The following is a 15,068-nucleotide window of genomic DNA, read 5'->3' on the forward strand; positions in this document are numbered from 1 at the left end:
GCCTGTTTCCGTTTCTGTGTCTCCCTCTCTCTCTGCCCCTCCCCCGTTCATGCTCTGTCTCTCTCTGTCCCAAAAATAAATAAACGTTGAAAAAAAAAAAAATTAAAAGACCATTTTCTTCTGGAAAACCACCTATCTCCCATGTAATCCAAGGAGACTGCTTCTTATCTCCACACTATTCCAAGGGCAAACATGTGACCCAGGCTTGAAAAATCTGATATTTATCTCCCTGGTGAGGATAATTAAATTAGAGATGGATATTCAAACCAAGCCAGAAAAACTCCATCCTAACACTTTCATGGGGACCATTGGAAAAAAAGAAATTCTCCTTCCACTCGTATTGCTAAGCTCTGGGGATAGTGACTGGAGCTTCCAGGGGCAACCAAGAAAATGAACTACAGAGAAAATTAGATGAAGGTAGAGAGGGACATCTTTCTGATATTGTATGAATCCCTGGATCTGTTTGTACCTGAAGCCAGACAACCCAAGGCTTATTTGGTTACCGAAACAAAGAGATCATGTCTCTCTTTTTTTCTTTTAATGACTCCACTTTGAGGTGGCTTTTGCCACTTGTAAACCTAAAAGCACATACAAGTGCAATCCCCAGGCAGGAATTGCCCTCCAGGAGGGAACAAGGCGGAAGGACACTCTTCACATTTAGCCAGAGGGAAAGGGAGGGCAGATGGCCCTCTTGTTTTAGGCTGCGGGGTGTCTGAGGGCTGGGGCTCATCCCTAGTGAGGCTCTGTCCTAAACCTTGACCCCTTAGGCACTGCCCGGCTCTGTGGACTTCTTTTTGGAAATTCCCTGGAAGTTATTCCATGGCTGATTAGCAATAGTGATACTAATACTGTTTCCATTGATTTCATCTTTTTTAGCAGAAGTTGTTCTGGAAGAAACAAACTCCTGAACATTTAACGTGGGGCTTAAGCATGCAGGCAGTAGGGTCTGAAAGATCTGCATTCAAGCCCTCATTTGATCACTTACCAGCTGTTTGACCTTATTCAAGTTCCTTGGAACCTCGAGATTCTGCTTTATCGTCCATAAAAATGGGTTGAATGATAACATCCAGCTCCTGCGGTTTATATGAGGCTAATGTGGACTTAGCCTTGGTGAGAACCTAGTGAAAACTCAATAAAAGCTAGTTGTTGTCATCTTTATGAAGCAAACTGCATTTCCCCCAAAATGTTCAGTTTTGTGAGTAGTTCAATTAGAAATCTCTCCCTCTGAGGGGCACCTGGATGGCTCAGTTGGTTAAGCATCTGACTCCTGATTTCAGCTCAGGTCATGATCCCATGGTTCATGGGATTGAGCCCCAAGTTGGGTTCTGTGCTGCAAGTGTGGACTCTCTTTTCCTCTCTCTCTGCTCCTCCCCCCTCTCAAAATAAATAAATAAACACTGAAAAAAAGAGAGAAATCTCTCCCATTGCTCTGTTCTTTCTTGCGCATGGGCATTTTGGTAGTGGATGTAACTAGAGGTGATGGGTATTATCGAAGATTTATGAACAGAGTGCAGTTAAGACTTAGACTTAGGAACCTATCCTCTTTTGTGGCTGGGTGGACTTGGACAAAAGGCTCCATCTCTTTGTGACTCAGTTTCCACATAAAATGGGGATGATGGAAATTAGTATCTGTCTCTTTGGAATTAAGTAAATTAATATTTGTAGAGTGTTTAGAAGAGCGACTGGAACATGGTACATGCTCTATGAAGGCTGGTCATCAACTATGCATTTAATGTGGTGCCACATCAAATGGAAACATGGCTCAGTGGCCAAGCACTGACTTCTGGTAGACACCAGCAACTCTGGGAACGTGCTAAGGCTTTGCTGAGTTCCCATTGCTTGGGTCCTCCTGTGGTCTTGCTAATCTCAACATCCCTCAGCAATGCACATTTTGGTGACAGCTCTGGCCATGCCGACATTGTGTGTGGGCTTTAGAAAAATTTTATGTGATTCATCACAAAATTTTTTTTTAATGTTTATTTATTTTGAGAGAGATAGAGGGAGTGAGTGGGGGAGGGGCAGAGAGAGAGAGGGAGAGAGAGAACCCCAAGCAGGCTCTGTGGCTGTCAGCGCACATCCCGACGCGGGGCTCGATCCCACGAACTGTGAGATCATGACCTGAGTCAAAACCAAGAGTTGGACGTTTAACTGACTGAGCCACCCAGGTGCCCCTCATCACAATCCTTTTTTCTTTTTTTCCCTCATCACAAATTTTTAAAGGCAGCATTCAAAATCTGGCTCTTCCACCTGCTGTCTTATCTACGGCAAGTTCCTTAACCTCTGAGCTTTCAGCTTCCTCCTCTGTAAAATGGCAAAACTAATGGTCCCTACCTTGTAGGGTTGTTGTGAGGGTCAAGTGAGTTATTATGGTAAAGCCCCAGGATAGGGCTTGACACACTGTAAATGTTAAATTACTACAGTATTTACATTATTATAATACGTTGTTATAACAGCGTCCAGTTAATGAGTTCTGCAAATAAAAGGCCCCCCAAATACCCTCAGCATTCTTTAAAAGGGCTGAAAATATGTGCCCATTGATTTTGTACATTAGAGGTTTCAAGCTTGTGGCCTGCTTGAAATAAGTATCCAATGGGCATATTTTATTTGCATAGCCTAGAGGTTCAAAAAATTAGAATTCGTGGCCCATGTTTTAAAATCAGGATGTTTTAAAAAATAAAAAAATAAAAATAAAATCAGGATGTTTTACATAAAAATCCAGACTTCCCGCTTTTCTGGAGGAATGGGAAAATATGGCATTACTGGCCTGTATTCCCGCACATTGTCTCTGGGAGAGGACACCACAGTGGTTGCTCACATCAGACAGGACAAAGTACTCTTCCAGTCAAGACCTCTTGGCTCACAACACTTGTGATTTTCCCCCCTGGAATGCTTCATGCACTTGGCTTATCTGCCTGGCTCCTGTAATAAGGAAAATAATAGCTAACACATATACAAAACATACCATATTTCAGGCACTGTCTTATTTGATCACCACAACAATCCTAAGGGAGAAGTATTAGTATTGTCCCTCACCTTAAGGATGGGAAGTCATGGCTAAGGAAGTTCCCAAGGTTATGAGCTCACCATTTCACTTTTCTCTAGAATAACCCCTTTATTCTAACCTAGGTAAAGTTTTCTGCAGTTGTATCAGTGAGATGGGAACATGGTCCGAGAGTGTCGATATTCAGTTGTCATGGTCATGTTGGCCAAGAGGGCTTAGTCATGGATGTCTAAGGTCATAACTTAGGGAATTAACTGCCTAATTTCCCCATTGCCCTCAACGTCACCAGACTCATCTCTGATACCCGAGGACAGTCCTACTCAGAATAGAAGCTCCTATCAGAAACCATTGCACTTGAAGTGAGTGTGACCTCCCAACTCAGCCCTGTGCTGTAGGGCATGGAGGAACAAAGCTACCCACAGAAGTTGGTCCATTCTGCTCATCTTTGACACCCCTTCCTAGATGGTTGTACTCACTTCCCAAATGTGCCCAGAATCAAATGAAGATGACACACCCCTATACTGAATGCATTACCTACCTTTCTTTTTTAAACCTGTGTCCTTTTTTTTTTTTAAATGTTAACTTACTTATTTTGAGAGAGAGAGAAAGAGAGAGAGAGAGGAGGGAAAGCATGAGCAGGGCAGGGAGAGAGAGAGAGAGAGAATGAGAGAGAGAGAGAGAGAGAGAGAGAGAGAGAGAGAGAGAGAGAGAATCCTAAGCAGGCTCCATGCTGTCAGCACAGAACCCGATGCAGGGCTTGAACTCATGAACTGTGAGATCATGACCTGAGCCGAAATCAAGAATCAGATGCTTAACCGACTCAGCCACCCAGGTGTCCCCTGTGTCCCTTTTTGATAAACATAAAAATCTCACCAAGGCCAGGAGATATCCATAGGCTTTCATCCCAGAGCCTGTGATTCTCGATTGAGAAATTTCTCCATTTCCTACACCATCCTTTCAGCAAGACTTGGTCTGGCTTTTCTTCCTGAAATCTGTATTATAGAAACAAGACACCTTATTTCCCTTTTCTGGTCCTACAATTATGTAATAATATTTGAAGATTTTGTTTCAAAATACGACTCACCCTTTCTTCCAAACCCTGGAGAATCACTGATCTCTGAGTGATTCTCCTGGATATTTAAGAGGATATCTTTATCCAAATGGTAGCTTTGGAGATAATGCCTGACAACTGCTATCAAATGCTTAACATTTGAAAATAAATTCACAAAACACAGAAGATGAACAGATGGTCTGTGAGTTTTGTCCATTCTCTGTAGCTTTCCACCACTCTCTGCTGCATCAGACATAAAGGAGTTGGAGCCAGCCCCAGGTGGGTGTACTTTGAGGGGGAGGTGAGCGGTCCCCGGGCCTGAACCATACAGAGCAACAGCTGTCTTCAGGGGCCCTGCACGAGGGCTACGCCCACAGAGGTGGGGGGTCCTTGCTCCTGGTTCCTGCTGGTGGGGACAGCGCGAATGGGGAAGGGGCTTAAAGTCATCCGGGTCCTCTGGCTGCTAGGGCGGCCTTCTTAGTTTCTTTTCATCTTGTTCCCCGGACAATTAGGAGTGAGATTTCACCCCTGCCTGTGCTTGCCTGGGGCACCCCACATTGGAAGGTGTGGTTCCAGAATCCCGTTTGGTCGATTTACTGGCATCTGGGTCAGACTGTAGGCTACAATCTTGTCCACGCTAGGTGTATCAATTTCTTGGGGTTGCTGGAACAGATGACTACAACCTGGATGGCTTAAAACAGTAGAAATTTATCCCGATCGAATTATCCTCTTAAAACAATAGAGATAGGCAGTTCTGGAGGCCAGAAGGCTAAAATCAAGCCGTGGGTAGGGCTGCGCTCTCTCTGGAAGCTCAAAGGCTCAAAGGGAGACTCTGCTCCTCACCCCTTCCAGCCGCTGGCAGCTGGCAGTATTCCTTGTCTTGCGGCCACATCTGCACCCCAGCTCCCCCTTTGTGTGCCTGTGTTGGCTCCCTTCGCCTCTCTCTGATAAAGATAGCAGTGATGGTGTTGTGGCTCACGCTGGTAATACAGGGTAAGTTTTCATCTGAAGATCCTCAGTGTACTCACACCTGCAAAGACCCTTTTCCCCAAGGGTAAAAGCTAGAAAAGGTGACCTTTACAAAGTCCAGGGTTAGGACTGGAAATCTCAGGGCGGTCATTCTTTGACTTACTACATCAGACCAGAGCCTTAGTCTTATCCTTCTTCTCCTCCATTCCAGTCCTGGCCTCCTCCTTTCAGAACAGTCACACAGACCCTGGCGGTTCCTACAAAGTCTGATCCTGGGATGGCTGAAAAAGCACCCTACTGGGAATCAGTAGAACCAGTTTGGTTGGATAGTCTGAGAATCAATCACTTTTTCCTCTTATCTCTTCAGGGATAGCAGTCAAGGTCAAGTGCACCTCTGCTTGCTCACTGCTCTATTGGAATGGTCTCTGTTGATCTTCCTTCTCTTCCCCCAACTCGTGCACTCGTGTTCTCTAAGGTAGATCAGATGTTATCCCTTTGTTGAGAGTCTCTGTAGAAAGACAGAATAAGGGCCCTTCAGAGATGTCCATGTTCCAATCCCTCAGACCTGTGAGCACGTTCCCTCACATGGCAAAAGGGACTTTGAGGATGTGTTAAGCATTCTGAGTTGGGAATATTATCCTGGGTTATCCAGGTGGGTCCAAAGTAATCACACTGGGGACAGTCACAGACAGAAAAGGAGACATGACAACACACACAGAGGTTGGAGTGATGTGTTTTTTGTTTTTTGTTTTTAATGTTTATTTATTTTTGAGAGAGACAGAGACAGAGCACGAGTGGGGGAGGGGCAGAGAGAGAGAGAGAGAGAGAGAGAGAGAGAGAGACAGAATCCAAAGCAGGCTCTAGGCTCTGAGTTGTCAGCACAGAGCCCAATGCAGGGCTTAAACTCACGAACCACATGACCTAACTCATGACCTAAACTCACGAACTCATGACCTAAGCCGAAGTCGGATGCTCAACTGACTGAGCCACCTAGGCGCCCTGGAGTGATGTGTTTTGAAGGTGACAAGAGGCCATAAGCTAAGGAAATGCAGTAGCCTCTAGAAAGTGAAAAAGACAAGGAAACAGCTTCTCCCCTAGAGCCTCCAGAAGGAATCTGTTCTTCTCACACCTTGATCAGTAAGACTGATTTTGGACTTCAGGCCTCCAGAACTGTAAGATAACAAATGTGTGTTGTGTTAAGCCAGTTTGTGATCATTTGTTACAGCCACAGCAGAGGGAATGAATATGGTGTCCACGGGATTCTCACTGGACTTAGAACAAAGTCAAGCTTCTCACCAAGGTTGACAAATGCCTACCAGATCTGTCCCCTGCCTTCCTCTCTGGCTTTGTCTCCACCACTTTGCCCGGTTCTTACTATTCTCCCCGTGCTGGTCTTCAGCAGGCCAGGCCTCACGCTCTGGCCTTCGCTGTCCCCTCTGTCTGCAATGCTTTGCTCTGGCTCCTTGTCACTCAGATAAAACTAGCACCTTCTCACAGAGGCCTTTCTTGAGCATGTGGGTTAAATAGCTGACAATCCAACCATCCCATCCCTGCCAGTCTTTATTTATTTTTTTTCATAGCACTTGCTGCCATCTGCAATCATGTTATTCACTGTTTAACATGAATCCCTCCTGGAACATCAGCTGCATGAGAATAGGGCCCATGTTTTGTTCCCATCTGGATCAGTCATTGGTCCTAAAGACGGATTTATCGAAGGAATGAATGAATGAAAGATATTCATTCATTTTCAGCTCTAATAATTTCTCTCTGCAGTCATGGACTGTTTGACATAGCTTCAGCCTTTGTAGCATAAGAGCAAATCACCCTCAAGCCCAGGTTTGAGGCAGGAGATGATAGAGGATGGGATCTGGAGGCCTTTTCTGCTTGTGCCTTTCTTCAATCAGTTTCCTCTCCCTTAATAATATTTTTAAATATTTCCCCCTTTCCCCCTTCTTCCCTGTAAGCCCTCCTCTGGGTTCTGTCTACTTACAGCCAGTGGCACTTCTCGAGGACAATCTTGGGGTCAGATACCTTCAGGGGCTCCTCCACTAAAGTTGCCATGGTTGCTTTTGGCCTTCTGCTGCTTAACTAGGGCAGTGATGTGAATCTGATGCTGCTCATGTTTAGGGGCTCAAGGAAAACTCCTCTATTTTGAGACTAAGGGCCTTTAGTTCTTGTGGGCTTACATAAATGATGATTTCTGTTCCATTCACAAGGGGCCTGAGTCTTTTGATCCCAGGAATAAGTCGTTTCCATTTGGATACATGACGTCAGTCTGCTTACCCACAGCAGCTCAGAAACTCTCGGTCAGGGGAAGGATGACCATAGTGCCTCCTCCCACCCTCCACTTTACCTCAAGGGGGAGGGTTGATCTGATCCATCAAGATCGTGCACATACATTAGACACAGTGCTAAGACCCCTTTTCTCTCCCATACTCCACCCTGTATTATGTCTCTTAGAGGAAACCTTTTCCATCCACGTGGTAGGCAGGTTCTCACATGGCTCTCACTAAGTCTCTGCCTTGCCTATTTATGCCTTGTATAGTCTCTTCTCCTTAAGCATGGGCTGGACCTAGTAACTTGAATGGAACTTCCAGCTTAGAGGTATTATCGCTATACTGTCTTTTTAGCTGGTGCACTTTGATAAAGCAAGATTACATTTTGGAAGAGTGCATATGGTAAGGAACTGAGGGCAGCCTCCAGCTAGGAACCACTGAGGAATTGAAGCTGTCAGTCAAATTCCTCACAGGCAACTGAATCCTGCCAGCAACCATGTGAGTGAGCTTAGAAGTGGATTCTTCCCTAGTTGAACCTTCAGATGAGACCACAGACAGTGACGGCCTGAGCCAACACCTTGATTGCAGCTTGTAAGGGAGCCTGAATCAGAGGACCCAGCTAAACTGTCTGGATTCCCAATCCACAGAGACTGTGAGCCAAGAAATGTGTTGTTTTAAGATGGTAAGTTTTAGAGTAATCTGTTAACAGCGATAGATATGTAATACAATCCACATGACATCTAAGAATTCTCTATGCAATACAGCTCACGTTAGAATTAAGATCCCACATTGGGATATGCAGTCCAATCTTCAAATAGTAATCAACGTTTTATTTGCTAGGCACTGTCCTTTTTGTATTTATTCCCTCTTGGACCTTGTGGGGGAGAGTGACCGGTTGAAACAGAATTGGATGTTGTTGTGTCTCTTGTCCAAATACCATTTTAATCTTAACCTGACATCTGGCCTAATTTGGGCAGGCTATATGCCAGGGAGAGTTGCATTTAGGGGACAAAATCCATAGTGGAGAGAGTGTGGTTCAATCATTGGGCAAGGGCTCTAGAATTCAAACTTTTATTGCTTTCAGAAGTCAGGATTCACTTTTGGAGCCAGCGCTGCAGGTCTAGGAAATGATAAACAGCAGAATTCCATGTGGGTCAAAGCAATTTCAGATCAAAACCAGCAAAGACAGGACCTGAGATATTTGGCTTTAGGGCTTTTACAGCCAGATATTGATAGATGGCACTGGATTGAGTGTCCCAGATTTGGTTCCTATTTATCTTGCTTTGCATTCCTCTCTGATTTTTCCAGCATCTGTTTGTGTATGAGGTTAGAAAAAGAACCACAGCAGAAATAACATCTGAAGATTTCAAAATGTTGTCCTCATTGGTTTATAAAGCCTGTACCATCAGCTCCCCAGTTGGCACTGGTATTCAGTTGACAAGCCTGAACTCTGGAACCATGTCTTTGTATGTTGAGATTGAAGAGACAAATAAGAAGACTGACTTCTGGTGGTCCATAACCATGGGGAAGCCCAGGTAGTTTTCTGGCAATTTCTTTCCCATCTATCTAATTTCTCTAGTGCTCCCTAAGTTCATGAGTAGCTCCGTTGCGGGACTGGGTAGTAGATACAAAATTGGTCACTTCTGAGATTAGATGGCTTCCATACTGGTCACTGGGGAAAGCCACTTGCCTTGTGCAGACAGTCCTATGGAGATGTCTGGTGAGGAACTGAAGCTTCCAACAACCATGTGAGTAAGCTTTAAAGTGAATCCCATCTCCCCTTCGTTGATCCTTCATATGTTAACTGCAACCCTGGCCACCAGCTTGACTGCAACCTCATGAAAGGTATTACGCCAGGTAAGCCACACCCAGCTTTCCTGCCTGTAGTGATTGAGAAGCAATACATATTTGTTGCCTCAAAGTTTTGGAGTAACTTGTTATACAGCAATAGATAACTAATGCAATGTAGGTCTGGCCAAACTACCTCCCCCAACTCCCCGCTCTACCCCAGACCTAGTCCTTGGTTTAGGACTGTGCACGTGACCATGCTGAGTCAATCAGAGTAAACTGCTCCCACTCTTTCTCACTGGACATGATGCTAGGAAGAGAAGAGGCTGGGGCTTCTGCATCTTCTTGTCCTTGTGAGTGGAAAGTTCTGGGATGTCTTGTTGGTCTCTATATCCTCAGCACCCAGAATTGTGCCTGGCTCAAAGGAGCTGCTCAATAACTATGAAGTGAAAGGTGGGTTTGTATCCAGCAGAGGGAGAAAAGATGAGGGGGGGGGGGCTCAGAAGTACAACAGCAAGCTCTTCTCTAATACCATCTTAAATGGAACATGTCATCAAACATCTATAGAAATCCGGTTATTTTTGTTTTCTCCATGTGATGCATAGAACACACAGTTTCTTCCTTACGTTTAAGTTGGCTTTCCCCAATGTTAACTGGCAGAGTTTCTAAAATTCTGCAAAGAACGTACTAGGATCAATGGATTCACTGCATCTGCCCGATGCTCCATTTACTGGGCGTTTTCCAAGGAGGCAGGAGATGAATAAATTTTGTGGAATCATAATGTACTTGGTGTGACAGGTTTGCTCTTTTCTGCTACCCACTAGCATTAGCAGCAACAAAGGCATGTGCTTTTGGATAGATTGGATTAGTACATCTTTCAAAAGGAAAATAGAAGCATGATTTCATTCAGAGAAGAAGATATTAGGCTGACACCCAGTGATTCATTAATGTGCCACTCTGATCTCAGAGACTGGGGCTCCTTCTCATGCCAAACATATGGCATATTTTATTTTCCTTTCCTCTCCTGGCCTCCCTGGGGAAGTAGGGTTGTGGAGAAAAGGGCATACACTTTTTTTGTTGTTGTTGTTGCAGATGCTGAATTAGAAAATAGGAAAAGGTAAGTCGTTTGACAAATAGTGACATCCTCATTGACCGCAGAAAAGTGTTGCTTCTGTACTGACAGCGACCTCCTTGCTTTTGTCGTAGCTGGGATGAAAGTTTTGTTAAGTACTTTGTGCCCGAGGATTTCACACACCAAGCCACACTGATTGGGTCACTGAGTGGATACTCTGATTCTGGGCACAGGAAAATTATTGAGTCCATTAAGTGTGAGATTTGCAAATGGCAGAAGTCTCGACCTCAAATTTACAGCAGCCAGGTAAGTGGATGGAGAGTGTGACACAATAGGGCATAGTGGAGACTTTGGTGGAGTGAGAATCCGACTGCTTTTATAACTTTTTTTTTTTTTTTAAGAGAGAGAGTGCACATCAGTGGGGGAGGCGGCAGAGGGAGAGAGAGAGAAAATCTTAAGTAGGATCTACACTCAGCACAGAGCCCGACGTGGGGCTTGATCCCATGACCCTCAGATCATGACCTGAGCTGAAATCAAGAGTCAGACGCTCAACTGACTGAGCCACCCAGGCGCCCCAGAGCCCACACTTTTAAAGGAGACAGCCATTTCTCAGTTTGGTGGAATTATTTCCACGTGGAAACCAGGCCGAGGGCTATTAGTCTCCCAATTTTTTTTTCAAGTGAATCTTATTTATATAAGTGAATCAAAATTTATATAAAGTATCCCATTTTTAAATGTTGACAATGATTTCAATGAAATAAAATTGTGTGCCTGTGAAACAAAGCTCATCCACTGGCTGCCTCAGCTTATGGCTCTCAGTTTATAACCCCTGTACCAGGACCTATTTAAAAGCAGACATGTTAACAAGAGAGTTTGCATATATTAACTCAGTTTAATTATATCAATTCTTAAACAAAAAATTTCCTCCAAGAGACAATAGTTCACGGTAACTGCAAAGCTCACTCACAATTTTTAAAAATACCAGTCATGCTTAGCATTCAAAGAAGATAGGGTAGAATAACTGTAAAAACATTTACTGGGAACATCAGCCTCTGACTTTAAAAATTACAAATACTGAAGCGTTTTGGTATCAGACACAGTAGTTTTGACATCGTCTGTTCATTTGATGAGTTTCTGGAAGTTTGGAAAATTGTACCTCTATAATTGGATAAAGCGCTTACTCTAAACTAAACATTTTCAAATGTAGAAAACAAACTAGCAAGCTACACATACAAAGAAAAGCCCTCTAGGACAAGCCCTCCACATGTTGAATGCCAGCAAATGCACCATGGATCCTGGAAGACTAGAATTGATACATACACTTGGCCTGAAGTCTTAACACTTCAGGCTTGACAATGGAGTCTGCATTCACCTACACATTAATGACAAACTCTGGGTTAGTATAGGAGAAGCCAGCAAATTCATTTTGGTCCAAGTTCATGATGAAGAGTTTATCAGTAGGCGTGAGTTCCACAGGCTGTCTGGTGAACTCTTTGTCGAAGTTGGAGGTGTCTCGCTTGTCTCTCTGCCAAATGGAAAGCAAACACATTAACATGGCATAAGAAGGAGACACGACCCACACCTGCCAGTCAGTGGGAAGCCGATGACATCTCATGGGCAGAGTCAGAAAGAGCCCTGTGCTGAGCTTTTTAGCAGGTGCATTGTGGCATACTACCCCTGGCTTTCATTTCACATTGTATGTTGTCTTCAGGAGAGAACATTTGGTGGAGATTGCCTAAGAAAAGAAATGAAACATGAATTTCTGTAAGGATTGCCATACAGTGGTATGTGTGTATGTGCGTGTGTGTGTGTGTTCAGTTTTCTTTGGCTTTGAGATGAACTGAATTGGAAACAACTTCTTACCATGCAAAATGCAATAGAACTAGTCATGGGGTAGGGCGTCCCGGAGAAAACCATCCAACAGCGACCCCTGTGGCTAGGAGGCTCCTTTCTTTAAAAAGGAGAACAGGTGCACCACCACTCAGCTCCCAAGAAGGTAGAGTGGCATGTGGGGACATCAGATGGCTGCCTGATGAAAGGAGCTGACCACTGTCCACCCCACATCCCCTGGTGCAATCTAGGCTTTGAAGGGATGCTCATAAATCCACCCAGACTAGAATTTGGGTCTTCGTCAGCCACAGGCTCTCTCCAAGGACGTTTACAGCATGTATCTAGTTAACAAACTATAAGAAACAAAACCCAAAGCTTAAAGTCAAGTCTGTAAGGGCAGCCTTAGAACAAACAAATATTCTATTCTGGTGAGTCTGAAATTTCTTTTTTTCTGGTGGGGGGGACATTAATTGCAGTTTACTGACCACAGTTTGGGGCAATCTTTTCCAGGGAACGTCAGACAACTGGGCTAATGACAACATCTCACAGCTGTATGATGTTCTCACCTCCTCAGGGTCCTTCAGCCTATTGTCCCCTGCAATTCTCACCACCCAAAGGCAGGGGAGCTGGAGTCCTCACCCTCCATGGTTTGACATATGAGAAAACTGGGGTGCAGGAAGATACAGTGACTTGCCCAAGGTTGTACAGTGGGTTAGTGATCTTCACTTGACCACACTGCTTTTAATTCACCTCAGCCCCTCTGACTGGGGGGAAAGCCTGATGGCTGGTTTATTACTGGATAGCCAAGAAGGCCAGAGTTTGCCTGGCAGAAGCCAGAGCTGGGTCAGATTGTAAAGAGGGGAGGTTCAGTGAGTACTGACTGATTTGCCGGAGTTCGGCCAATTGCCACCCATGCTTTAGGTTTAGCTCCTAATGGGCGCTGACTGGTAGGGTTTCTCATTGCTGGGCTCACGCCTCTTCGCCAAATACCTCCCACAAGAATTCCTTCTTTTAGGATGCTCCTTTGAGATGGGCAAAGTGTCCCTAGGAAGTTGCCACTTACTCTTGTGTTGTATGTGTTGTGGTGTGGGAATGGGAAGCGGGGAGTATAAGCAACACACTCGAGGAAGTGTAGCCAGACTGCAGTGGGCACAAGATGTCAATGGAGCTGTTTTCCAGACGGTGGGCCATCTCCTGCCATGTCCCACCCACTCTGCTTTGTCTTGTCCTGCCTGATGTCAGCCTGTCCTGTGCTGTCCCAGGCACTGCTGGTGTTATTTCCTGTGTTCAGAGAAAGCTCAAATGTCACCTCTTCCTAAGGGAAGTGCCTGTACATCCCTCTCTGGACCTACAAGTCATACATTGGCACCTTTTTAATCATCTTCATTGCACTTACTTATTATCAGACATTGTCTTGTTTACTTATTGCCTCTCTCCAGGTAGGGAGGGTCCTTGCCTGTTTCTTCACTATGGTATTTCCAGTGCCAAGAATAATGCTTGGCACACCGCAGGCTGTCCACAACTATTTGTTGAGTGAATGAACCAGTCAATGAACGAAGACTTGACTAAGGATGAGCCTCTTTGCTTTTTTCCAATTTATACTTGTCCTTGAGTCAGAGACTACCCTCTATGGCAAAGCAATGAAACTGTTCCCACTGATCCTATGGGTCCCTCACATTGGCCTCTGTCCATTTTGAGCTGCAGTATGGATTGAACTGTGTTAGGTCCCTTCAAGGTCTGAGAGCTCCACGATGGTATGTGGGCGCCAAGAAGGCAGGCACTTGCCTCCTTTCAGGTCTCTCCTGGGAACATCGACCCCATCTGGCCTTCCCTGCCTTTGGGCATCCCTGGAGGTTCCCTTACCACGAGCCCCAGCTTTCAAAGCTCTTCCCCATCTGTTGTGCTGGTGAGGTCTCGTGCTTCAAACAGCCACATGGTCCAAATAGAACCTGCCATTCTAGATTTTGTCTTCCAGGCAGATCCCCCTAGGAAATACCCCTGAATTTTACCCTAGAAGGTGGGAGAGGATGGGCCTCTCCTTTGTGGGTTGATAGCATCTGAAGCCACGTGAGCACAGCATCACTCATGCAAGGAGGTTTATCAATTCCACTGGCCTTCTATTGATTCCCCAAGAAGGCCATTATGGTCCTACCCTTCCTTAGAAGAGGTACAGGTGAGTGAGAAGGCTCAGAAATGCCAAGAGGGATCCTTGGCATACCAGCAGACAATTACCCATGGCCAACACGGACTGTGTTTAGGTTTCTTTGGATTTTATTTAATTTCTTTTTAAAAATTCTTTCTTAATTTAAGTTCTTTTGGAAGATCTCAGCTTGTCTCATCTAGAAGAGCCAGGCAGGGTCAAGCTGGGGGCAGTGTGCTGGCAGAACTGCATCTCCCTGAGGGCTGGAAAGGATGCCTGCAGGATGATAAACTCTAAGAAGCAAGACTCAGGCCTCAGAACTGAGCTGTAAAATCAGTTACCTCTCTCTCTATGGGGATCTGTCTCTGTTCAAATCTTGGTGATTTTGTGGTCTGTTCAAGCACGGAGACTGTGCCTTTGGCCTTCTGGAAGAAACCCACCCCGCTACCATCTAGCCTCTGTCCTTCCCCCCCGCCACCGCCCCCCACATTGCACTCGAGGAATGCCCCAGAAATCCGGGTCAAGAGAGCATTGCTGCATTTCCTCCTTCAGCCTCAAACTATGGTCTGCAGAGAGAAAGACGGGCCCTGAAGACTTCTGATGACTTTTTCTTTCTTGTAAGAAGGCTCCACCGACTAACTCAGAGACTGGTTATCTCTAGATCACATCATGCTTTCAATCACTTATTTAGCGGCAGCGGCATCTGTAGGGCTCCCTACTGTGCTGCTGACACCCAGCAGAGAGCCTGACACTCAGCTGGTGCTCAACGAATGCTTCCCAGATGAACGGAGAGTGGAATACATGGACGATGGCACAATGATGTGGAAAAATCTTTCTTCCTGAATAAATTTGCAAAGTGTTGCCCGGAGATTACGTATGCTGAAAGCTCTGTTTCTTGGTCTTCCTTGTACTTAAAACATTGATAGAAAAGGAAACTGCAG

At 45.1% G+C, this 15,068-nt stretch overlaps 1 protein-coding gene and 1 long non-coding RNA gene across 2 annotated transcripts in view; both read right to left on the reverse strand.

The window, feature by feature from the left end:
* Nucleotides 1-976: 976 nt before the first annotated feature.
* On the reverse strand, nucleotides 977-5,935 carry LOC147573062 (uncharacterized). Its single transcript, XR_015245655.1, has 3 exons — nucleotides 4,086-5,935; nucleotides 3,875-3,993; nucleotides 977-2,919 (listed from the first exon to the last, which is right to left on the reverse strand). It is a non-coding gene; the product is annotated as an uncharacterized LOC147573062 (long non-coding RNA).
* A 5,094-nt stretch (nucleotides 5,936-11,029) lies between these two features.
* Nucleotides 11,030-15,068, reverse strand: part of PRKCB (protein kinase C beta) — a 336,567-nt gene continuing 332,528 nt past the window's right edge. Inside the window, exon 17 of the mRNA XM_086692704.1 lies at nucleotides 11,030-11,682. Coding sequence (XP_086548830.1) covers nucleotides 11,530-11,682 — 153 coding nt within the window. The 3' untranslated portion in view covers nucleotides 11,030-11,529. The remainder of the gene's footprint in view (nucleotides 11,683-15,068) is intronic.

Source organism: Puma concolor, chromosome E3, assembly GCF_028749965.1.
Source record: "Puma concolor isolate L17-30 chromosome E3, mPumCon1.1.hap2, whole genome shotgun sequence".
In the NCBI taxonomy this organism is placed as follows: domain Eukaryota; kingdom Metazoa; phylum Chordata; class Mammalia; order Carnivora; family Felidae; genus Puma; species Puma concolor.